Source organism: Melanostigma gelatinosum (assembly GCF_949748355.1).
Source record: "Melanostigma gelatinosum genome assembly, chromosome: 7".
In the NCBI taxonomy this organism is placed as follows: Eukaryota; Metazoa; Chordata; class Actinopteri; order Perciformes; family Zoarcidae; genus Melanostigma; species Melanostigma gelatinosum.
In genome coordinates this window covers 7028138-7053013 of record NC_136640.1, presented here as the reverse complement: position 1 = coordinate 7053013, position 24876 = coordinate 7028138, and the positions used below count along the sequence as shown (strand labels likewise).

The 24876-nt window shown below is 42.8% G+C and overlaps 4 protein-coding genes across 5 annotated transcripts; 1 reads left to right on the top strand and 3 right to left on the bottom strand.

Annotated features, from left to right (window-relative positions):
* Positions 1-139: 139 nt before the first annotated feature.
* Positions 140-12613, bottom strand: sgcg (sarcoglycan, gamma). Of its 2 annotated transcripts, none has more exons than XM_079271885.1 (8): positions 12298-12613; positions 8444-8645; positions 7550-7654; positions 6457-6544; positions 2904-3023; positions 2422-2494; positions 2115-2238; positions 140-1604 (listed from the first exon to the last, which is right to left on the bottom strand). In XM_079271885.1, the coding sequence occupies exons 2-8, from the start codon at positions 8636-8638 to the stop codon at positions 1437-1439; spliced, it is 873 nt and encodes a 290-aa protein (XP_079128011.1). In that variant the 5' UTR covers positions 8639-8645; positions 12298-12613; the 3' UTR covers positions 140-1436. The 2 variants fall into 2 exon arrangements, with proteins under 2 accessions (XP_079128011.1, XP_079128012.1); XM_079271886.1 differs by lacking the exon at positions 12298-12613 and adding an exon at positions 9724-9743.
* A 2650-nt stretch (positions 12614-15263) lies between these two features.
* Positions 15264-17792, bottom strand: rps25 (ribosomal protein S25). Its single transcript, XM_079271272.1, has 5 exons — positions 17735-17792; positions 17065-17154; positions 16757-16940; positions 15415-15585; positions 15264-15327 (listed from the first exon to the last, which is right to left on the bottom strand). The coding sequence occupies exons 1-4, from the start codon at positions 17735-17737 to the stop codon at positions 15419-15421; spliced, it is 444 nt and encodes a 147-aa protein (XP_079127398.1). The 5' UTR covers positions 17738-17792; the 3' UTR covers positions 15264-15327; positions 15415-15418.
* A 248-nt stretch (positions 17793-18040) lies between these two features.
* trappc4 (trafficking protein particle complex subunit 4) lies at positions 18041-19588 on the top strand (the record flags this gene model as incomplete). Its single annotated transcript, XM_079271271.1, has 5 exons — positions 18041-18215; positions 18320-18494; positions 18693-18796; positions 18982-19108; positions 19246-19588. 5 exons carry the CDS (start codon positions 18041-18043, stop codon positions 19322-19324), a joined length of 660 nt encoding a protein of 219 aa, XP_079127397.1. The 3' UTR covers positions 19325-19588.
* A 162-nt stretch (positions 19589-19750) lies between these two features.
* On the bottom strand, positions 19751-24542 carry slc37a4a (solute carrier family 37 member 4a). The gene is made up of 9 exons (XM_079272466.1): positions 24023-24542; positions 22976-23611; positions 22375-22607; positions 21729-21972; positions 21232-21390; positions 21032-21117; positions 20663-20776; positions 20423-20561; positions 19751-20245 (listed from the first exon to the last, which is right to left on the bottom strand). The coding sequence occupies exons 2-9, from the start codon at positions 23121-23123 to the stop codon at positions 20079-20081; spliced, it is 1290 nt and encodes a 429-aa protein (XP_079128592.1). The 5' UTR covers positions 23124-23611; positions 24023-24542; the 3' UTR covers positions 19751-20078.
* Between the last annotated feature and the right edge of the window lie 334 nt (positions 24543-24876).

Here is a 24876-nt window from a genome sequence, read left to right as displayed (position 1 = left end):
CGAACCCAACAGTGGACATTATGAAAATGATGAAATACATTAAGAGCCAGCCTTTCTGTTAAAAGATAAGATTGAACACAAAACGTGAGACCAGTCTGCAGAAAAACATGTGCGAGAATGAATAGCTCTGACAGATGCATCATAGAATAGCACAAAGTTTATTCAACATACAAAAACAAATACACATTACACTATCAAAATACACACTGTCAAAATAGGCCAGAACATGTGTGAGAATTGCTAATTATCTATACTTAGAAATACTAATAAAATTGTCTGATATTACTTATGCATTCTTGCAGTTGAATTAATGCTAAACTCAATGCAGCCATTACAAAATATTGCCCTTTTTGACTTCATGAACTGAGAATCTTTATCTTACAGACGTAAATGTAGTTTATTCCCCGTCATGGGTATTGTGAAAAATAAGGCATATTTGACCCAAAAGCAGAACTGAAATAATACCCTTGTTTTCCACTCCGAATCATAAACTACCCACTACATGTGGTCCATTAGAAATGTTTAGTTTTTTCTTCCATGTTAAGGTGGACAAAATTAATGAGGCTACTGAAGAAACAGACCAGCTTACTTGCAAGAAAGCAAGTAGCTAAGGCATAGTTGCATGCTTATGCAGGGCTTAACAATACACAGGTCAAAACATACATAATTGTATTAACTAAAAAAAATTAAAACACAACTGCACACACGATATCACACTAGTAACACTTTATGGTACCATAAGCACATGGTATTTTAATGTCAAACTTTAAAAAGTAGTTTAAAAAGAAACAAGTCTGATGCCTAGTGTTTTATCTGATTAGGGTAAAAATAATAATAATTAAAAATCAATCTGAAGTGACAATGACAAGATATTTACCAGCATTTCATAATATTTTCCCCCAATTAAATAAAAACATGCTGAACACCAAGACAAAAAAAAGAATACATACCAAGGGCTTGGACCCAGAAGGGCATACGTATGTAGACCAAAATAACATTCCGTCTGCATTTTAAAGATTTTTTATATTCCAAGCCCTTGATATGTCAATATTTATTTATTGCACCACAAGATAATATTGCATAGGATGTAAGCTGTTACCAGCTCCTCATTGCCCAGCCATGATACTGTGTGTGTAGATCTTCACAAAGCTCTGATGCTGATACATTTGGAACGATGTGTCTCAGCTGAATGGTTAGAGGATCATAAATGCAACTAAAAGGATGCATTTCATGACGTCTCCTACATGTACGCCAGCAGGCATTTGTACTTTTACAGGCCTCGATGTGCCAGTGGGATCTTAGCACTGAGATCAGAGACCCACTGTGGTATAAATATTTTTTTAAACTCCAGGCCGAATATAAACAGTTGTGCTCGCTGCCTCCCAGAAGACGCATCTACTGAGAGATGGAAAATCGATTACCTTGCCGGAGTCTTTCTAGCACTCCTGATTCTCGCTGCAAGTGGAGGTGACCCCAGCCTTGGACAGGAAGAGCTTGCCGCTGAGACAAACGCAGACCTCATAGAGACCCTGAGCATTTCCAGAAACCCCTTCTTCGCTTTGGGGCAAGCTCGGCATGCGCACCGTCTCAGCATCCAGCACCAGCTGCACAGCGTGGAGAGCAAAGGACAATACAAGGACAGACCAAAGAGTTGTATTGAATCAACAAAGAAATATCACCGCTTCATTCTTTCCATTTAGAGCCACACACACACACACACACACACACACACACACACACACACACACACACACACACACACACACACACACACACACACACACACACACACACACACACACACACACACTCACCACAAACTAAAGTAGAACGGTCTAATGAGCTCTCTCAGAGAAATCTTTACAGTATTTTTGACAAAAACGTCAAAACATATTCCGGGAAAATACAGAGCTACTGTAAAATTGCAGTGGAGTGAGGCTCACTTGGATGAAAAGCTCCCAGGTGTGACTGTGAGAGATTAGAGAAGCGTGAAGCAGCATGTAGCTGCAAAAGCATACCGTTTATGTATATATTCCCTTGGTAATCGAAGTAAGATTTAAAAAAAAAAAACAGACCTGAAGTTATGTTTGGAAAGTGAACATTGCTTTTCTTACCAGTCCTATACTAGACCGCAGAATGACATCCATGTTAGAAGCAACTTCAATGTTGCCGGCCAGCGCTTTGAAATGAACTCCTTTTGGCGCTTCCATACTGAGAGAGCGAGTAGGAGACTCCAACCTAAAGCAAAAAACAGCTCAGCATTAGAAGTACAAGAGTTGGTATTGCTTTAGTGGACATCATGCACATTTTGTTTAACGCAAGGACTTTACTCTTTTCTGAATATCTTCCTTTTACTTCTGAGTTTTAGTCGAAATACATTCTCCAGTAAAATGGCTTGTACAGGGACGCCAACATGCTCACCTCAGGTCTTTCAAAACTTCAGATTTCAGCAGGGGCACCTCCACTGAATGCTGGAACAGGGCTCCTTCAGGCCCTGATTGAGAGAAAGTTTGTATCAAGATGTGCTAAAGAATCCACAGCATGTCTGAAGGACACACACACACACACACACACACACACACACACACACACACACACACACACACAGACAGACAGATAACTGAGCTCCTGACATTTCATTTATATGCAAGTGTGCTTTCGAGTATATCTAGAGATAACCATGCACTCAGCAGTGTGACATGAATGATTGTGAAAATGACTGCATCTGTCTTTGCCCTTGGTTGCTGGATTGTTGCACAGATATCCGCCGTCAAACCAAATTGCTCCTGTTGTGTTCACATCTGTCGTCAATATGGTCTCCCCCCCCAAAATCTGAAAAACATTTCCGCAAAGAGTGGGTGCGATATATCCGAGGGAGCAGCAGGTGGCCGCCGTTTGTATACCTGTGACTCGTAGTTTGTCTGGTCCAATCACAGCCTGGGCGCCATCTGCAGTGAACAGCATGTTGTCGTTGTGGGAGTTAATGAGCAGATTTCGAGTGTGTCCCTGAGCCTCCGTTGGACCTGCAACAACAAACACAGGCAAGAATACCTGAAGGGGTTTGGCAATATTACAATCAAAATCAAATGTCTCTCCTCCTCACACTTTCCAAATCTGCAGCGCTTAGAGAATATAATGAAGCAGATTCAAGCATTGCTGTGTGAAAATCTCAACCTCCTCACAGGCAGCGGCAAAAAAAGTGAGTAAACAACCACTTTCTGAAGAGAAATGTGTGAAACAAGTAACAATACTGCTCAACCTGAAAGGTAGTGAAGGGTTAAGTCAAATAACCTCGGACACATTAACATTCACAGCCTTGTAAGGCAAGGCAAGGCAAGTTTATTTGTATAGCACATTTGAACAACAAGATAATTCAAAGTGCTTCACATGAAACCATTAAAAGCATAAAGGCAAAAGTAAAGGAGATTTAAAACATACATTGAAACAATAAAAACAGTCATTAAAACACAAAATAGCGTGGGACTCCAACCCCGCCTCGGGACTCTAACCCGGCCTCTCTGAGGTCTTAATCGATGTCTCCCTGAGACATTACGCTGTACGCAATCAACCATACACTGCCGCAATTCTGCAACTACTCGCACACAAACCACGTCTGGAAAAGATCTCTGCCGATCTGCGTTTTATAGTGTACGCTTTGCACGAACTCGGTCCTGAAGGAAATGGCGATATATTGTGCAGTTCTTTTATATAGCGTGGGACTCCAACCCCGCCTCGGGACTCTAACCCGGCCTCTCTGAGGTCTTAATTCAAAGTGAAAAGCATCAAAGCATAAGGCAAAAGAAAAGGAGATTTAACAGCAATTAAGAACAGTGTAAGAAATAAAATACAGTAGTAAAATGCAGAAATGCAGGAAATTGATTAACATATTAATTGAATGTGGTTCAATTAAAGGCAGCAGCAAACAGAAAAGTCTTCAATCTTGATTTAAATGAGCAGAGGGTCAGACCTGCAGCTTTCTGGGACTTTGTTCCAGATGTGTGGAGCAGAAAAACTGAACGCTGCTTCTCCATGTTTAGTTCTGACTCTGGGAACAGAAAGTAGACCGGTCCCAGACGACCTGAGGGGTCGGGATGGTTCATACGGTAGCAGCAGATCAGAGATGTATTTTGGCCCTAAACCATTCAGTGCTTTGTAAACCAACAGCAGGATTTTAAAGTCAATTCTTTGTTGGACAGGAAGCCAGTGCAAAGACCTCAGAACTGGAGTGATGTGATCCACCCTCCTGGTCTTAGTGAGGACTCGAGCTGCAGCGTTCTGAATCAGCTGCAGCTTTCTGACGGACTTTTTACAGAGACCTGTAAACACACCGTTACAGTAGTCCAGTCTGCTGAAGATAAATGCGTGGACAAGTTTTTCCAAATCCTGTTGAGACATAAGTCCTCTAATCCTTGATATATTCTTCAGGTGATAGTAGGCTGATTTTGTAATTGTCTTGATATGGCTGTTCAGGTTGAGGTCTGAATCCATAACTACACCTAGATTTCTGGCTTGGTTTGTGGGTTTTAACATCAGTGACTGAAGCTGAGTGGTGATTTTCAATTGTTCATCCTTGGTACCAAAAACAATTACTTCTGTTTTATCTTTGTTTAATTGAAGATAATTCTGGCACATCCAGTTGTTGATTTGTTCAATGCAGTTACCCAGCCCTTGTATGGGATTATAGTCCCCTGGTGACATAGTTATGTAGATTTGTGTGTCGTCTGCATAATTATGATAACACACTTTGTTGTTTTCCATAATCTGAGCTAGTGGAAGCATGTAGATGTTGACCAGAAGAGGCCCCAGTATTGAACCTTGGGGAACACCACATGTCATTTTCGTCAGCTCTGATGTGTAATCAGCTACAGACACAAAGTATTCTCGGCCCTTCAAGTAGGATTCAAACCAGTTAAGTGCTGTGCCAGAGAGTCCCACCCAGATGTTTAGTCTTTCTAGGAGTATGACATGGTCGACCGTGTCGAATGCAGCACTGAGATCTAGTAACACTAAGACTGAACTTCTGCCATTGTCTATGTTTAAGTGGATGTCGTTGAAAACCTTAACAAGAGCAGTTTCAGTACTGTGGTGCTGTCGAAAGCCTGACTGGAAAACATCAAAGCAGTTATTTACGGCCAAGAAGTTGGTCAGCTGTTGGAAAACCGCTTTTTCAATTATTTTACTTAAAAATGGGAGGTTTGATATTGGCCTATAATTTTTCATCGTTGCGGAGTCTAAACTAGCCTTCTTTAGGAGCGGTTTAATAACTGCAGTTTTTAGGGCTTGTGGGAAGACACCTGAGAGAAGGGATGTGTTTACAATTTGTAAGAGATCAGTAGTCATGCAGTTTGAAATATTTTTGAAAAAGTGTGTTGGTAGAATATCCAAGCAGCAGGAGGATGACTTCAGATGTTGTATAATGTCTTCTAGGCTTCTACGGTCGATTGAATGAAATTGTGTCATGACATTTGAATGGATGTTATTCAGAGATCGGGACAACACATATCCTGTGGTTGGTGTGGAGGCACTGACTGCTTGTCTAATTTTCTGAATTTTGTCAGTAAAAAAGGAGGCAAATTGATTGCATGCCCAGGTGGATTGGAGTTCAGCAGCTACAGACACTGGAGGGTTTGTTAGCCTGTCGACGGTAGCAAATAAGGCGCGTGTATTGTTCTTGTTTTTGGTTATGATGTCAGAGAAGAATGACTGCCTTGCATTTCTAAGTTCCAAATTATAATTGCGAAGTCTCTCTTTATAGATGTCACAGTGAACCTGGAGATTCGTTTTTCGCCACCTGCGCTCAGCTTTACGACACTCTCGTTTCTCCAACGTAGCATTTCTCCAAGGAGATCTTTGCTTACCCGAGACAACCTTCACTTTAGTGGGTGCAATGGCATCAATGGCATTGTAGAGAGACAAATCTTAAGCAGGTGGGTCAGTCAGATATTTAACCTACTTCAGCACCTACAACTGTGAACCGGCATGGTCTCTTCTCTAACGAGCAGTTCACTTTTATTCTCCGAGGGCCGACATTATGCAGGTTATGCTTTTTACGGCTTAATGATCAAGGACACATAACGGCACTGTGGACCGCCGCAATTAGTTGGGTCATTTGTTGGCCTTTTAATTATGACAAAAGACTCAAACGCCGCCGTTGGCGAGCCATAAAAGACACAAATATGATCCTCCACTGGCCTTGGGGCCCTGTGCGTAATGTAGAACGACCCAGAAGCCACGGTGGAGAGAGGAATTGTGCATTTAATGGATTTTAAATGGAAATCGGAGAGATTATAAATGGAGAGACGGCTTCTTGTCACCGTTAATGTTGGGTGAGGAATCGCTGCAGGACAAGTGCATGAATGACTTTACTATTGCCCTCGTACATCAATGGGATACTTTGTGATGCATGAGTGCTCCATGTGTCCCTGTGTGTACACGTGTCCTCTTTCAGGCTCTTACCCACAGACATCCTCCCTGTGACGTCACCATTTTCATCGCGGGCATGAAGCGAAACATTTTCCGATGAGTGCACTAGAAGTGAAGAGTCCTGAAAAAAAGAAAAAAGCCATTTTACCATGCTTTGTACATCACAACTGATCCACGGTACATTTGCAACACAAATATTGAGCTTTATTATGTGAAAGAATACTGGCAGAATTGGACAACTTCATATAAGTTAGGTCAGGTTGGTTTATGCTTTTTTAAAATGTAGTTCTTATTAATGGCTTATAAAATACATATGAACCTTATTTAGTGTTTAGTTACAGCTTATACACCCTTTACAATGGTGCCTTATTAGGAAGTGGTGCTTTTTTATTCTTTTCAACAAACATGACAAACGCTCAGTAAAAGGCAGCTTTCATGAAATGTTTACAATGAGGAAGCCTCAACCAAAATTCCTCACTGAGCTCCGTTTACAAGAGAAACTTCACGTGGAAGGCGAGGGGGATCCTCCATCTCATTCGACATCACTTCACTACATGAGAGAAAGTGTCAGTCCATAAATGAGGAATACATTACCTGTTTTAATGAGGCCCATAAAGAAGAATGAACGCTAAAAAAATTGCTGCTATGAGCAAGAAAAGTCATAACATGTAAACAACGGCAGCAAAGTGTTCCCATCTGCTTCGAGCAGGCAGGCCATAAACTACTTTCCACCGCAAATATCCCCGAGGTTAATGGAGAGCTGCACACCACGTGCTCTGTGTGGGACTGCCAAATCCAGTTTGTTCTGACACATCTCCCAAAAAAAAGTAGAGTCAGGAATATGCAATTCACTCACTACAGCTGGATAAAAACCGCTCGATTGCCTGCAAGGAATTAGATTTAGAAGCTGACAGTGTACGTTTACTCTGCACAGGTCCAACTCACAATCAGGTTTAAATTTGGTAAACAGTGAGATGCAATCATGGAAAGGCTGTCAGGCTACTTAACTAAACAAACAGAAGCATGAGACTGAGCTAGAAAAAGACAGGAGGAAGGCAGAAAAAAAGAGGGATGCAAGAGTAAAGAAGAATGTGTGAAGGAAAGTGTGTGTTCCTGATTATCCTACTTCTCTGGAGTGGATCTCCTGAGCGTAGACGGGGAAAAGAAACTCAGACTCGCCGTCCTCCAGCTTGACCCCGTCTGAGTTGACCTGTAGGAGTCCCATCCCCTCCTACAACCAGAACAAAGACACATGTAGTCAGGCAAATATTCAACGAGGCAGGTTTAAAGAAATAAAATTAAAATGTGCGAGCAAAGCAGAAATATTGACAGTAAATCAGATCAACAGCTTAATCTCTAAGGTAAGAATCCAACATATGGCGGGTTAAGAAGTTAGAAATTTAGATTTTGTCATCTAACCACTTCATAGGTTTCCAAATGTGAATCGCTTAGCGATGGACTAAACCAGATAGATTTAGCTGTGCAGGCACTTCATAACGGTGTGTGTGTGTGTGTGTGTGTGTGTGTGTGTGTGTGTGAAGGTTTGTCGAATCCCTTTCTCTGGTTGCCATCTGGACTTGAGAAGCAAACAAGACTGCATGAAATAGGAAACACAAACTATCCTGTTTCGACAGCCAAGTATAAGCCAAGTATATAATAGATAATATTACCGTATTATCGTCTTCATTTTGGATATCGTAATACAAGTGTCGTCTTTTCCTGGTTTTAAAGGTTTCATTCAAGAGAAGTCATTTACTGAACCTCACAGAGTGCTCTAATATTTGCCTTTACCCACTTTGTCTTTATATCTACATTACTGATTGTGTGTCAAAAATCTCACCGTGTAAATTGTGTGAAAGCACCAACAGTCGACCCGACAATATCGTAATATAGACAGTTATTTGGTCAACAACATTATGATTTCCTCCATATGGCCCAGCCCCAGAAGAACAGGGGGGCAAGAAAGGAGTGAAAACTATCCCAGCTGAAAACACAGACCGCCAAGGTGAGTCACGCGTACCGTGTTGAACCACATCACCCGGAGGATCCAGATGGTGAGGGCAAAGTTGACCACCAAGATGATGATGAGCAGCAGGACGAACAGGTAGAGGCAGCGCTTCCTCCAGCCGTAGATGCCGATCTTGTAGACGTGGTCGGGCACCGGCCTGGGCGAGCTGCTGCCCTGGGTGGTGGTGACATACTGCTCCCGCAACATCTGCTGGCTGGGCGCATCGCACGGAGGCGATCAAACAGATGTTGAAGAAAAAAACAAACCATTTTGCTCTTTCAAGGTGTTCGGGCAGATTGGACGTGACATGCCACAGTGTTAGTGTTGTTTCTAAGGGGTCAGAGAATAAAAAGCCCACAGACTAACTATTAATACATGTCGCTCATCTGGCTACACAGAATTATTTTGCCAAAACCAACACTATCTCTATATTGTGCAATCACTTTTTGTTTAAGTTTATGTGGAAACAGTTTCTTTTCCACACATCCAGCAGTAACGGAACATTAGCATTTATCTGAAATCACATTTCCAATATTCTACTTAAGCTCTCCACCAACTCTTGAGGGAAATATCGAAACCGGGAAAGAAACGTTGCGGGCCGGAAAACCAAAGGTATTAGCTGAGAGTTGCCATGTCTGTAGAACTGAGGGGAATTGCAATGATGGGTGTGTTTGTGATCGGTTGCGTGTGTGTGTGTGTGTGTGTGTGTGTGTGTGTGTGTGTGTGCACCTCTGTGTCTGTCCAACTGTAATTCTGCACAAACTGCATAATATTTGGGTGGCCAGTTCAGGCTGCAAGGACAATTCTGCCATCGTATGTCTGTCCTTTCCCGATGCTCTTAACCAGCCATGTTCTGCTCTGAATCAAGTCATGAAGTCGATTTCCATCTCTGAGAAGCAGCTTTTTACACATCCTGTAAAATCTGAATGCACGCATGTTCAGTTCAAGCCTTTGCTTTTTAGACTTATACGTGCACACTGAATAATTTCGCCTCCATACAATGCCTTGTTCACAAAGTGCCCAGTATATCATTCATGAGCCCAGAGCTCACGCACAGACCCAAGTGGATATCTGGCTCTTTGCACCAATGGAAAACTTGGCAGAAATTCCAGCGTTTTCTTTTCTTTTTTTTAAGTCAGAAAGGAAAATGGCAGTTATTACAGAGCCCAGGCAGCGCTTTCTGGCCACGCAGCAGCAGGCCATCAGCGACAGGAACCAAGGAGATGAATGTCGGCATATTTCAAACCACAGCAAGTATTACAACAAACCATAGTTTTGTGTGGTCAGCTCACGTGAGGGCCAGCGGAGCTCCAACTGCAGGAGTGCAGGACCTGCGAGCGAGCCCTCCAGTCAGCACATTTAGACCATCTGACAATGTGACAACGGGGAACCTCAGGGACAGATTTCACAGCGACACCGTTAGTGTGCGTTTGAGCACAGCGGAGAGCCAAGGACCCCATGAGGCTGCAGAGGGGAGCAAGTGTCACTCCTTTGAATAATCTGCATTAATAACCAGACACGAGCTGCAGAGAAAGCTGCTTTCATCCGGGGACAAGGCCTGGACAAAGTGCTGTGGGTTGTAGATTCTTATGAGTTCATGAAAAACACCCAGAACCGGCAGAAACAAAAACAGACCGCAGCTTGTCAAGCAACAAACTGTTCCAAATCCTCAATACTTTATAGCCACATCTAAAAACTTAATAGGAAAAGTTATCTGAACAAAGCCGTATATAAGTTCTCTCAGCAGTGTATTGCATCCAGTAGCCAGGCTGATTTACATACGGGGCAGATGTTGCATCTTACTGCCACAGTAAAAGGCGGTTTCCATCATGTTAAGGAGCCACTTTTCACACCAAAATCTATTTCTTCTTTGACATGAACAGATGTTCAAACTGGGCACATCATCGCGCTGTGACTCCCGTGTGAAGGGCTACAAGAAGAAAAGGACCCGACAGACTCTGCATGTATGAACAAATGGAAATAAGTTGCGTTTCTGGAAATAATGTGGTAAATATTCCACCCTCTCATGGATAAAAAGCAAACGTGCTCGCTGCTGGGGTCTGAGCTCCAGGAGATATTTTAGAGAGCCAATAATAAAAAGGCCAATCGTCGCCACAGCTCGTTTCTTGCCGTTTGCAGCAAACACAGGGAGGAGATGTGCCTGCATTAAAGGCTGAGTGTATTTCTATGACCGAACCCGCCTCTCCACAGGACCTGTCACATGGCCTGCAACCCCAGCTGTGATGAATAGCCCCCATTTCACAACCAAACGCATGAATTTTCTCTGAAAAAAAAAAAATGACGTTGTACATTTTCCACAGGGGAGAGGAGATTGAAGGTTGATGAGTAGTAAGTTATGTAAAATGGTCATTTCCCCCCCTGCATTTCACCTCATTTAAATGTATCAAGCGTACTTGAGAATGAGTCATGATGACAAATTGAATCTCCGTAACACAGCAGAGAAACAGTAAAGTAAATGTGTACGCAGAGTTCTCCATTGAGGCTCAAAAGCGGACTAAGATGAATTACTGTCTGTTAAATTGACCTATTCCAATATCCCCTGCACCTACCTATTAACCACCACAGATCATTTGTGTTGATCAGCCCACTCTGCACTTTGGGCAAATGAGTGGAGGGTGGGAGAGCTCTGGGTTTGTTCATTATGGCGTTAATGGATTTGATCTAACCCAGTCGAATGACTTTAAATGAAGGCATTAAGAGGACTCTGTCCATCTGCAACGGTGGGACGAGGAAGCAGTTCTGAAGCTGAAGATCTTTAAAGGCGTCCTCCAGCTCCAGTTTCAGTGTAACCACCGGCCCCCTCAGCCACAAACTGCTCCTTCCATAGCAACCCAAATAAAAACACTCCCCGAACAGTCTCACTGCTCACGTGCCAGGAATGCTCAATTTATAGGACTTTGATCGGAAATACAGCCTGACCTTCAGGAGGAAAATAGTTTTCGTCGGGCTCGTGCCTTTTTATGCCTCCTGGTGATAAATTGGTTGTTTCAAATGAGATTCTCGATCTGAAACAAATGTGGGTCCTAACGCCACAAGAGACGACTAAAAGTCAAGTTTCAAAAAGGCACTGTAGACCTCAAACAGTCCCTTGCTCCCAAAGATGAAGAGCACTTTGTTCAGGAGGGCAATTCATCCCGGGGCAGCCTCTCAATTAACCTTAAAGAAGTGATGCTCCTGGCTCGGCTCAGTCTCTGACCTCTGGGTGAGAGCAAGGGACAAGGCAGGCAAACTGCTGGTCCTGAATCCACGGAGTCCGGCTGTAATTGAGAATCCAGGCTGAGCAGAGTCCAAACAGTAAAAGTTTCAGTGAGTTAGGGAAGCTCAAATCATGGAGAACGTTGGCAGAGGAATACTCAGGAGTTCTGTGTGTGGAGTGAGGAGCGATGGAAAGCTGAGCACAGGGCTGAAGTTTGTGTCTGTCTAGCGAGTAGCCGGCGACACGGCTCCACTCTGATGCCTTAACTTCTAAAAATAGGACACAGCATTGTGAACTAAATTTAAAAAGGCAGCACAGATACACACACACACACATTACATGGGGTATAACTAATGGAAAATAAGACGCTGTAGTATTGCTCATAACACACAAAACATAAGTGAGGTGCTCTTTTGCTGAAGTTCTTTTTGTACGCCAATATTTCTGGCCATGTATGGTTAAAACCAGACAGCCGGCAACCTAAAATACTTTTTTTTCCAAACTACAAAGTAGTCACAGCACATTGTGAGACACAAAGAAGAAAGACATTTAGAGGAATTGTGCAGTAGGTAAAAAGGTTGCCTTTATCAACATGACCTTTGAAGACGAAGTTCTGAAAGAAAAAAGAAAGAAAGGGCAGAGCACTCACCGTTGTGTGGTCAGGCACAGCAGTTCTCTACGCAACGGTACAAGCAGAGCTCGAGCTGGTAAGAGCACCTGGAGAAGCAGCAGTGCTCGAGCCACTCACTCGTCTGTCAGCCACTCAACAGCTGCGTGCCATAAATCCAGCTCTGGAAGCGCCCTGGTTAATCACCACGAGCCGGCGCTCCCACCACGACTCCCTCTGCCGGCTCAGGCTTCCTGCAGACATTTGAATATCATCAGAGTCAGAGACAGAGAGAGAGAGAGAGAGAGAGAGAGAGAGAGAAAGAGAGGATACATTAACCCATCATGGAGAGGTTCAATCTCTCTCACACAGAAACCATCCGTAATGAACAGAGGCAGTTGCTTGTCATGCATACCAGTGAGTCACTTTCTATTGCCCAACCCAAGGCTCGGTGCAGTCCAGTCTAATTTGAGACTTCAGTCATGGCTCTCAACATGAAGTTAAGCTGTTCTTTCAGACAGCTCCGCTGGGTGACAGGCAGCCGGGTGGGGGTGGGGGTGGGGGGGGGTGGACCTTGAGGAGGGCAGTTAGTAAGTCAGAGTGGCAGAGGAGACAGGCAGCAAACACAGCGTATTAATAGACAGGGGGTGAAGGTTGCAGTTGTTGGAAAGGGAACTGTTTTAGTCAAGGTTTTAGAATTATTTCAGTCGCACAATAAAGTGAATTGTCAGAACTTTCATTGTGTATTTCAGGTAAACAAACCAATGATTCGAGGGGATGCTTCAATATTACTAAAATAGGTGTTTCATGCAGTTAAAAGTGAACTGACACAAACTAGCTCAGAGGATGTGTGAGGAGCGAGCAGAGGCGAGAACATCAGCTTAGAACAATTGATTAAACTAAGGTTGTCCAAACAATGGAATGAGTACATCAGTAGAAAGCAGCATGTGTTGTGGGACGGTGCAAAATAAATCCGATGCAGAGTGGATGTCAACTGTAGGAAGGGAGAGAGTGAGCACGTGGACCAGCTTTTATAGTAAGGGTCCAGGTGAGCCTAATCAGCTGAGGAGCCTCACATAGTTTGCATACTCTTGCTTAACTGATGGACTTCTCAAATGTTAAAGTGGCTCTTTGGGAGGTTTTTTTTTACTATTAAGAGGACACTCACCGATCCTCAGGAACAGCTGCTTGATACGCCTACCGATGATGACTTGGTCGAAATGTATTGTTGGTGACAGGTTAAAGAGTGCTGGAGCTACATGATGATAGTGCACACTGAAAAAAAGACATCGCTGAAAGAAAATGCATCTTAACCCCATGTGCTCAAGATACTAAAGCTGTAAAAAAAACAGATTTAAACAAGAATTCCTACATATTTATGGACACAAAGTTGTTTTTTACCTTTTATAATTTTAACAATGTGTAACATTAGAAGGCAGTGCACCCACACAGGCGTTTTTGGTAATTAACTGAAAAGCGAGTCAATCCCCATAGACCCCCATGTTAGAATGTCCCACTTTACAGCAGAAATAAACGTGTTTGCAGCCTTTTTTTTTGTCTGTTTACATTTTATTAAGGCTTAAAGTTATGCATAATTAGGGGCACTTTGAGTGACAGGTGGTTGCAGAACAAGGTTGCTAGATGCTGTGAAAAAAAGAGATTTATTTGACTTGTCATACTGCATTATGAAAAGCACAGGTGTTACCGATAACATCAACAACTATTAAAGTCTGCATGTAATCCATGACAGTGTCACGCATGCAAGAAATTAACATTGGTTTATATTCTACTCCCGTTCAAGTGAACGGGTGAATTTAACATTTGCTTCCTGTTGCAAAGAAAGTTCCATTAAGTTTTCTGAGCCACCTTCGTTGTGCATACACACTTTAAAGGGTGAAACAGATACAGAGAGCGGTATTTGCCATCTGCTCCATTACATGAATGAGAATGTATTTAGCAAAAATGTTTTCGTGCAATGCTAATTTATTCTGTAATAAATCAACCACCAGTGACAGATTAGGTTTTTCCTCCAATGGGCCATAGACTTCAATGCAGGACACACACCGGAGCCCAGAAAATAGACACTTATAAAGACAATTTATCTGCTAAAAAAAAAAAAGAATCCAGTTTATCATGAGAAGTCCCCTCCAATGAAAAAATTGTAATGTTTGTGTTCTCACAGGCTGATGCTGGAGGAGCTGATGGGAGGCGCATCTGTCAGCGCCATGAATCCTGCAGTTTGTTTTGCTGTAGCTGCTCGAGGTAGTGCTGAGCAGTGACAAAGGGATGTCTGACCGCATCAATCACAAGACCCCCACCCCTCTCTCTAATGCCCCGAGCAAACAGTGGGGATAGCTTCATTTCATGCCATCTCTTATCAATATCTCATAACCTTTTGCTGCCTGTGGCTTTTAACAGACAAATGGACATAAATGATAGATCTCTTGCATCAAGAAAAAAAAATTAAAAAATCCATCTCACACAGAAATCCAGGTGTCGGGTGAAGACGTCTCCCTGAATCTGTTGGATGACAAACACTAGGTACATGGTGTACATGCAGCAGAATTGAGGACTTACAGTAACAAGGACGCTGATGGTAACTGAAGGCCAAACACACTGAATGCGGTGCGAATGCGTTCAGTCTTAAATGCTCAGGAGTGTGAACACTAATCCCCAGTGTGCTGTTTAGAACGGATTGCCTTGACAGCCTCAAATTTTAAAAATACCTCAAACCAAGCAGTATAATAAAAAATAAAGAGAAAGTCCAGTGTCCACAAGAGATTGAGGACACACTGCTTTATTTAAGTACAAAAGGTTCAAAAGTGTTATCATAGCTACGTGTTTTTAAACAAGACTGACATTTCATCTATCCACAATGAAATGTCGGCCCTTTAAACTTTTGTACGTTATTGAAGCAATGTGCCTCTCTTTTTTAGAGGGTGTTCTTAATTTTGGACCGCGTTTGCATGTTGCAAGTTTCACATGGACAGTAAACAATTACACGGATGTGATTTTGTCTTTACATTTTTTATTCACCTTTTATTACAAACAGCTCAGAGGAAACAGGAGAACCTGCAAGACAAAGAGAGGCTGCAGGTCAGTGCATGCAACCCCAAAAAACAACAACAGAGAACTCGTACAGATGTATTGTTTGTTTACCCGATTATGCTTTCTCTGCTTTCTCTGCCTTCTCGGCCTTTTCAGCCTTCTCTGGTTTCTCAGGCTTCTCTGGTTTCTCTGGTGCTTTCTCAGCTCCCTCCTCATCTCCACCCTTGGTGTTACGGGTGTAAATGAGCTGTGCTCTGTGTTTGGACACCAGTTTGATCATGCCTGGAAGACAAAACCAGTACAATGTTATGCAATCTCTTTTTTATGCACACAACCATTTCATATGTTCATTTATTTTAGTTACCCTGCACTGCAACTTATGCTTTAGTCTAATGGAGCAGACACAAATGTTTCATTTGAATACTTATAACAAGCGATTTAGGCGCGTCAGCTACACAGTTGATGTAGCCATTACATCTCACAAACTAGTATGACCACAGCCTTTAGAGACGACAGGAAAAAGAACTCCCGCAGTTTAAGAACAATTACATTTTGGCACCATACAGAGAACGTTAAGTGTTACTGTAGCTTGCCTGAAAACGATGTTGCCTTGTGTGTGGGACAAGTAATACGCATTCATTTATCAGAACAAAGCCGCAGAGTCAGCGATAACTTTTATCCCACGCGTAGATGAATGCAGTTTAACTCTTTATGGTAACACAGCTTTTAAAGCTGCGTAGATTTGAGTGGCTGTGAGACAATGTCACTAAAACGTGATCGGTAACACAATTCACTCAAAGTTCCTCCTTTAATGCGTTTAGCAATGCCTGTTTTTTTTTAAATTCCAACAGACAGCAAACCCTTCTGTTATAGGTTTCATATAGAAAAGACACTGAACCAAGTCCACCATTTATTATCTAAACGGATTGCTTGATGTCTGGTGGGAAGAAACAACGTTCCACATTACTAAAATGTTTTGAAACGGCATTCACTGTTTTGAACAGAAGAGTGAAGGATTTCAAAATAGATTACAAAAACAATGTTGCGGCTATGCTAAGTGATGTTAGCGGTAGACACACGCTGCACAGCACTCACGCAAATCACGGTCATTTGGGAACAAACGATGGAACCGCCACAGAAACACGTTACCGTGGATACGTAGTGCGAGAGCGTTTAGAAATGTTAAGACGAGGCCGACGAGCAGCGCTGATGACATGAGCTTAATGTTGCATCACAATAGTGTAGATGACAAAACATGTTATTGTTGCTCCTCAAACCATCTGCACCTCTGCTTTTAAATCAAAAGAAATATATTCTGGCAGATGATTACTCAAGAGGCTTAAGGAAGTATGAAGCTCAGCTGAAATGTTCAACACAAACAGAAAATGTGTAGTACGGTGCAGTGTTAAACACTCCAATGCGGGATATGGGGCAGAGAAATAAATAAATTCACCTTTAGCGAGCAGCTCCTGGAGAGCATTCCTGGCCAGGGAGCCGCGGATCTTCAGCCTCTCAGACACAACAGCCGGGGTGATGAGCTTGTAGTTGGGGACTTCTTTGTACAACTTTTCGTAGGTTGCCTTGTCGAAGAGTACCAGGTTGTTGAGCTTATCCCTAACCTTTCCCTTGGACCACTTCTGCTCAAATCACACACAAAAAATATAGTTTTTGATTAGGAAAGCTCTGTAGTATGCCTGATCAGAAACTATTCACACACATCACATGTAAAGTGAAAATCGTTTTTTATTAACCACTACATACCTTCTTCTTGGCTTTGCCTCCAGACTTGTTGACTGGGTCCTTGTCCTTTTTGGACTTCGTGGCATCCTTCTTCTTGTCCTGCTTAGGAGGCTAAACGCAGAGGACAACGAGTTATAACCCTTCACACAGTCTCACACTGAGGCTAACGTTACACGTGGGCCATGTCAGGTTTAACGGCCGTGTTTTAAGTACAATGATGCTTATGATGTAAAAAATGTGCAGCTGATTGACAGAGAGGCCAGAGGACAACGCTACTGGCCGGCATGCGATGGCCTTGCCTCAGACCCCAGAAAACGTTCAAAACTCGCTATTTGCATTAAATATTCTCAGTGTCATAACAGGCGACATTGTAGTCGTTCATTGTTAGCGACTAGAGGGTAAATTATATTTACATAACAATAATTTAAGGGGGATCATCAGTGACGGGTCATTTTCTTTAACCAGTTGAACATGAAAGCATGGAGGATTTAGCACGCTAGCTAGCAAGCTAGCCAACCGCTAAATGAGTCACATCTAACCCGTTAATCCTTCATCTACACACTCCGGTTACATCGTATGAACGCACAATGCAGTCGTGAGATCATCCGAATAACTACAACTCGACATCAGTGACTGGAAGGTGGAAGATGTTTTAATTTGTTTCGACAAGACGTGTAATAACTGTCCTCACCATGTTTCCTCGTCAAGATGTCGGAGCGAAAGGAAGTCCACCCGTGCAAGAGCCCCTTAGACAACCCGTATATGCGGAAATGGAATAGGGGGTTATGGGAAATTGAGTTTTATTGTTTTTTATTGTTATTGGCTCACCGAATTGCTCAGTTTTTGCACATGTACTCTATAGTTATACCGGCAGGTTTGAGTTTGATACAAAGATCAAAGTAATTTGAAAAAACAACATTATTTTAATTTTTTTGCTGGCCTGTCACACTCCCGGTCACGTGACACGTGTCAGCTGGGCAGGACGGACGTTGCAAAGATGGTGATCTACAGTGTGTATGTGGTGAACAAGGCTGGAGGTTTAATTTACCAATATGATAACTACGTCCCGAGAGCGGAGACCGAGAAGACATTTAGCTACCCGTTAGATTTAGTGCTGAAGCACCACGATGAAAAGGTCGTCGTGTCGTTTGGACAGCGGGACGGAATCAGAGGTAACGTGTTGGAGTGTAACGTTAGCTCGTTCTACTAGCCAGCAGATAGTTTACTCAAGACCTAAACAAATCAAGTACATGTACTAATAAATGTCATTCTCCAGTCGGCCACGCAGTGCTGTCCATTAACGGAGTCGATGTGGTGGGCAGGAACACAGCAGAGGGGAAGGACACCCTTGCATATTTAAATGATCCCGCAAACTACCCGGTGTCCATTCGCTTTGGTCGGGCACGCCTGAGCTCCAACGAGAAGCTGATGCTGGCATCCATGTTCCACTCGTAAGTCAAGAGGACTCTGGGTCTGATGTATTTCTAACTGATGTGTTTCTATATTGATACCACTGCAGAGCACCAATCAAATACAAAATATTAGGATCATTCCTCTGTGTCTACAGTAACAGGAGGATGTAACTACAGCCCATATATATATATATAAGTGGATTAAGTCCCCCTTTTCTTTATGTGTCCCCCCCCCAGGTTGTTTGCTATAGGTTCACAGCTGTCTCCTGACGTTGGCAGTTCAGGGATTGAGATGTTAGAAACCGATGTTTTCAAACTCCACTGCTACCAGACTCTCACAGGTCAGTAGCGTGTTACTGTAGGTGAAACAAGGACCCGTACAATCATTTTCATTGTCATGAGCAACTATCAGGGAAAAAGCAGACGGTTATATTAAGTCCCATTCAAAAAATCGACCCACTCTGTATCCTCTCGTTGTTTTAAACTGATATCCTCCTCATTGCTTGTTTCTTCGCTGTTCTTTCAGGGATAAAGTTCATCGTGCTGGCGGATCCTCGACAATCCGGTATTGATGCGCTATTGAGGAAGATCTATGAGATCTATTCAGATTATGCACTCAAGAACCCGTTTTATTCTCTGGAAATGCCAATCAGGTAAATACGAGAGAATCACGATGGTGTTGCTTTCCGTTCTGTGTCCTAAAATGAGTTGTTGGGTTTTGTTACGTTTTAGATTACATATCAAGTGTCCACACTCACACATCCAATTGCGTGCATCCTCTGATTTTCAGGTGTGAACTCTTTGACCAGAATCTGAAGGGTTCACTGGAGATCGCAGAGAAAGCTGGCAACTTTGGAGCCGGATCGTGAACCAGAGAAGTCTAGATAGAATGTGATATGATATCTAACCACAACAGATTCACTGATTTCATATGAAGGTGGTTAAAAGTGGGGGGGAACAAATGGATTCTCGTTGTTTCTTTTTCCAAGTTGGTATCGGGACTGTCGGTCAACAAATTGTAAATACATTTTGTTTTGTAAATACTTGAAGATTAATCACATACTGTTTCACATGTTTGTTTTTGGCTGCATTTATATGGACTTGAGTGATTTAACTGTAGTGTGCTGCGCATAAACTATGAAACCTAACAACAAAGTATCATTTATTCAAGCCATTGAAGACCACACATTTAGTTTTCTACAAAAAAAGATGTTTAATTCTTGTAATTCCATTCATGATTCAACATTACAAAGTAGTTTTATTTAAAAACAGATATTGTATAAAATATACCAGTTTAAACCAGGTTCAAGTTGTTCTTTTAATTGAAATACAAAAGTGTCTTAAAGAGAGGAAACCGTTCTCTGGATGTGTTTTTGCCACATTTCATTATATGGCAAACAATGTGCAGTCATTTACATTTTGTTATTGATCTCATGAGCGTTAATACTGTAGAAAAGCACCTTTCAAACTTTTCTTTTTTCAAGAAAAGGCACTCAACGTCTCAGGGCTTAGTTTATGTCCTGTAAGACAAAGTACTACGGTAAAAAAAAAATCAAGTAACAAAAATATTAAAATACATTGATGGCTTAAAGTATCCAGTTTTCTTCTGGGTGTAAAGATGTTTTAGTCGGCCTTCTTGGACACGTGACCCATCTTGGTGCGGATGTTGCGCAGCAGGAAGAATCCAACCGCGGCGATGCCACAGCTGATCTCTGCTACCCAGAAGGCCATTTCCCAGCCGTGGTGCTTGGCAATAGTGCTGAATGGAAGTCCAGACAGGAAGCCACCAACTGAGGGGAAGACAAGTTTACTCCCAAGGATTAGAGAATATAAAAAGTATATCTTACAATATATCAACGAAACCAAGTAAACAGTATCACTGAGGAACTATTTGTATCGTATCATTCGTGTTACGGCAGTTAGTAACAGCTGTACGTCGGGCTCCATATGTGCACCACTCAACGTACCGTTAGCCATGAGGGCAACAATGGCATGTGATGTCCCACAGTAGTTGGAGGGGGCGCTCTCATTGGCTATAACTCCGAATAACGCTATTGGTCCATAAGACGAGAAACCGAAAGCAGCACCCAAGCAGAGTATCCACACCTGGAGGTACAAATGAGAGGCAGTCGTGATGTTTACAGGCATTTAAGAATCTCTTCATTGTTAGCTTTTGTCGAATGGGATGTCGGTGTTCGAACAGATACCTTTGAGCTGTCGGGAGTAACTGTGACTCTGAACAGGAACATGGACACCGACATTCCAACCATCATGCAGATCAGGATGAAATGGCGAGGATTGCCATAGTGTCTCGTGCCTTTCTGTAGAAAATAAGGAAATAAATAATAGTTATACTGGTTTCTGTTGTGGCTAAATTCCATTTTCATTCAATTATAAAATGGAGACCAAAAATCAGAGACAATGTATTGTCATTTATGGTGCTGTGCTACATCTGAGACTTGGAGTGTGAGTCACAGACACAGTCCTCCGTGCTGATCGGTAACACATACAGTATATGACTATTGTTTATTGTGTAGTATTTAAAAATCATTCACGTGTACCATATTCAAACTCACTTTGGCCACCGCCTTGTCAGAAAAGTAACCTGCTGCGAGACTGCCGAACAGGCCTCCAACCTCCAGCGCACTCATGTATGAGCTACCTATGAAGAAGAAACACAGTGATTGACAAGAAATAACATAACCTGCCCAAACTGAATCCTCAGCATGTTCCCAAACATAAAGTGGAGGCGTCTACTCTACGCTCTCTTCCGTACCCATCAGTGTAGACTGGCCCTTATCCTGAATGAGAAATAGCTGGCCCCAGTCGGTGCAGGCTGTCTTCACCCCGAACACCACCAGGTAGCACACGGACAGCAGCCACAGGTAGGGCGACAGCAGGAACTCGGACAGGGTGCTTTCATCACTGGAGGATCCTGAACAGGAAGCAGGCAGAAGACAGAGGATTATTATTCACAGAAGGATCTCTGCTTCTGATCAGACTCATGCATGAAACATTGCCTCTTTCTCACATTGCCTGTGTACAAATGGCATGAGAGGGGCACACTGGGTACAGAGTCCACAGAGTCACCGACCTTTAGTCACAACATAAGAGGCACATGCTGTGAGAAAACACACACACATCTAGACAATGCACCGCTGCATATTAATCACGAGTACTGTTAAAATAAATAGAATGTGCCGTATTCAGAGAGGTAATGGCAAAAAAAAAAGGAAGAAGAAAGTTCTTATGAATCACTCAGTAAAGTCTCACCTCCTTTGCTCTTCTTGGCTGCTGCCTCTATGTTGGGCAGCCCCACGTCCTTCGGCTCATTCTTGATGAGCAGCAGACAGAAAAAGGAGGCCGCCACACAAATCATTCCAGATACGAACAGTATCGACCTCCAGCTGTAACTCTGGGTCAGCACTGTGGCAATAACGGGGCCCAAGCTGCCAGCCAGATTCATGCTGCAGGAGAGAATTGCCCACCATGTCCCAAACTGAGAAGGCTCAAACCACTGACAGAAGAAGAGAGGAAATAATTACATGGAGTCATGACAGAGTTGACAGGAAGTGGCATTATCTTGCCTTTGATATACAGGAGGGATGAAATAATTGAATCTTCTGAATTGACAGCAGGTAATAAATAACACGTGTGACGGTCATTTGACAGTTGCCAAATTGCATGATGGCGACGAATCCGTGAGGTCAAACAAGGGAAGGAGGAGCTTTTTCACTCATACTGTACTGTGCATACATTTTGATTTTGAAGGTGTTTCTACCTATAACTGAACACAGTTCAGTCAACTAGGTGTATCATGGTGCCCATTTGTTTTGTTTTTAAACACAAGAGAAGAAAAAGAAACGTATTGGATGTCTATATTTAGCTGCACTGATGTACTGGCTTGACGCTAAGGTACCTTGCGCAGCACCCTGCTGCAGGGAGGCCAGCCGAGGCCCTGGCCCAGGCCGTTGAGGAACCACAGGGCAGAGAAGACAGCGACAGTGGAGGACCAGGAGAAGACCACGTTGATGCCTCCCACCATGCACAGGCCAATGGAGAAGAGCCAGCGGGCGCTGATCTGGTCCGAAAGCACGCCACTGATGAACTTACTGATAGCGTAGGCCAAAGACTGACTGCTGGTGATCATGCCTAAACAAAGGAAGGGCAGTAGGAGCGATGTTTACACATGACAGATAAAAAATGTAAAAGGAAAGATGGTCCGGTCCCAAATCTTTATACAGTTCTCTGTAAAGCACACAGCTAACAGTCTACCAAGAAATATAGTGTGTGAGGATAAGTCGACGTATAAGTCAGGGTTGATTAGGATGTTGACATTTTGGGGTGAATAGTTCATACAGCTTTAGATTTTTACAATTCCAATGTTTTAAAAAGAGTTCCATGAAAAACGCTACCTCACTATAACAGCGTTAATTGTGACTTATATTCCTTTGTATGTAGACAACGTGGCAAACACAACAATCAGGCATAAAGTCGATGATAAATCAAGAGTGTCATACCCAGGTCATCCTTATCCAGCTCAATTTCTTGCATGAGCGAAGGCATCACAAAGGAGAAAGTCTTTCTGTTAAAGTAGTACAGTGTGTAGCCCACAAACATGGCCGTAAATATAGTGCCTTGGTAGTATCCATAACTCGCTGTGGCCATGGCTGCAGATTTAGTCCTATAAAAATGGGAAAAACTGGAAGAATAGAGGACCAATCCAGCAAAAAAGGAGCAAGCTCCTGTCGTTTGACAGACTTCTTGACGGTGAACTTTGCTACAGGATCAAACGTACGGACTCAGCTGCTTACAAGTGGAGAAGTGCTCGCAATCAGTGAGAGAGGTTAATGGTCAACTTTTCTGACCCGGAGCTGATTTAATCTGGGTTGTTACCATCCGCTGCAGGCCAGCCAGAGGGATTGGAGAAGGAAATCAATCAGTTTGTGATCTGTTGTTTTCTTGAGGCTCCTATTTACAAAAAAAAGGTCCTTCTACGTGAACAATGCATGTGTATGTGTTGTTGTTTCTCCATCTGAGGATGTTATGGAAGGAATCCTCATTTGGGTAATGATTTACTGTAAAGTCTAATAGTCACAGCAGACCAGGGGGAGGCTCCTCTGCGAGTGAGGGGATGATCCTCAGCAGCAAAAGACCTATCCGACACAAACAGTGGGTTCAAAATGTTTAGAAAGTTGCACCAGAGATACAAAGTCAATCAGGGTTGCAGGCAAGTCAATGTGAATAAAACATGAAATATAACAGTAAACATGAATAAGAATGCTTGTCTATCCAAAAGTAAAACTACATAATCGTCCATACTTTAATGCAGGTAGGTCGTGTGTAAAATGTGACGCATGCGCATTTGACCAAACCAGTCTTTAGTGTCATTAAACAACTCTATCTCTGTATAGATAGACAGACACTGTATGCATCCTTAGCATTAGCATACAGAAGGTCCAGAGTTTTATTGTTCCGAGTGGGGCAGTCAACATACTGGTGGAATGTTGGCAGGGCTTTATCCAGATTGGTGTGATTAAAGTCTCCCATAATAGTCAAAAACGCACCTGGATGTTGAATCAGCAATCCAGACACAGTGGAGTGGATGGTGTCCACTGCTGCCTCATCGTCAGCTGATGGGGGGGGACGTACACAGCCACAACAATGGCGGACGTGAACTCCCTCGGAAAATAATATGGACGCATCCCCACAGCCAACAGTTCAATGTCCGGGCTACAGAAGCATTCCTTCACACACACATGGTCGGGATTGCACCACCTCTCGTTCACAAGTATGTCTGTATGTCCACCTTCTCTTTACTGCATACACGTTGACTATCAATTAACGTTGACAGTGATATTAATCTATGGAGATTATCATGCTGAACAAAACGTTGAAGTGTCATAATATTGTAGTTGCCACAATATTGTAGTTGCCACAGAGTTTATTTTCTGAATGCAATAGGGAAATACCATTGATTTGTGTTGGAGGGAACCGGTGCGATGCGAACTTCCGGGGTTAGTGAGGTGGCCTAGAAAAATACGTCATTCCTCAGAGCCCTTTAAAGGCTCTTTAAACACCAGGCGAGTTATAAAACCCACCAAAAGAGGGTCTACAACGATGCTGACTTGGCCAACTTTCCATCATGACTACGTGCACCGCCGTTCTCTGTCCGTCACGGAACACGCTCCGCACAAATGGTTCCGTGCCCGTAGGCTTTTATAATTTTTCATTTTTAATATTCAATCGTAGACTGCTGAGACTAAGATAGACAATTAATATTGTCACACAGACGTTCACAACTTAAAAGTGGCATTGCTTTTAGGATCAAATCTACCTAGTCTAGTACAGTGTTATTAATTTGACTGTAAAGTGTTACATAACATGTTTTTTTAACCCCATAATTTATATCTTCAACTGT

Excerpts from the sequence above, each read along its gene's own strand:
- slc37a4a (XM_079272466.1), bottom strand. The coding sequence starts at position 23,123 with ATGGCCACAGCGAGTTATGGATACTACCAAGGCACTATATTTACGGCC. Across the intron at positions 22,608-22,975 it reads GCTGGATAAGGATGACCTGG|GCATGATCACCAGCAGTCAG; the intron begins GTATGACACTCT and ends TCCTTTGTTTAG. Across the intron at positions 21,391-21,728 it reads AGCCAAGAAGAGCAAAGGAG|GATCCTCCAGTGATGAAAGC; the intron begins GTGAGACTTTAC and ends CTTCCTGTTCAG.
- sgcg (XM_079271885.1), bottom strand. The coding sequence starts at position 8,638 with ATGTTGCGGGAGCAGTATGTCACCACCACCCAGGGCAGCAGCTCGCCC. Across the intron at positions 7,655-8,443 it reads GGGTGATGTGGTTCAACACG|GAGGGGATGGGACTCCTACA; the intron begins GTACGCGTGACT and ends TTCTGGTTGTAG. Across the intron at positions 3,024-6,456 it reads CACAGGGAGGATGTCTGTGG|GTCCAACGGAGGCTCAGGGA; the intron begins GTAAGAGCCTGA and ends TTGTTGTTGCAG.
- rps25 (XM_079271272.1), bottom strand. Across the intron at positions 16,941-17,064 it reads GAGGCAAAGCCAAGAAGAAG|AAGTGGTCCAAGGGAAAGGT; the intron begins GTATGTAGTGGT and ends TGATTTGAGCAG. Across the intron at positions 15,586-16,756 it reads CCAGGAGCTGCTCGCTAAAG|GCATGATCAAACTGGTGTCC; the intron begins GTGAATTTATTT and ends TTTGTCTTCCAG.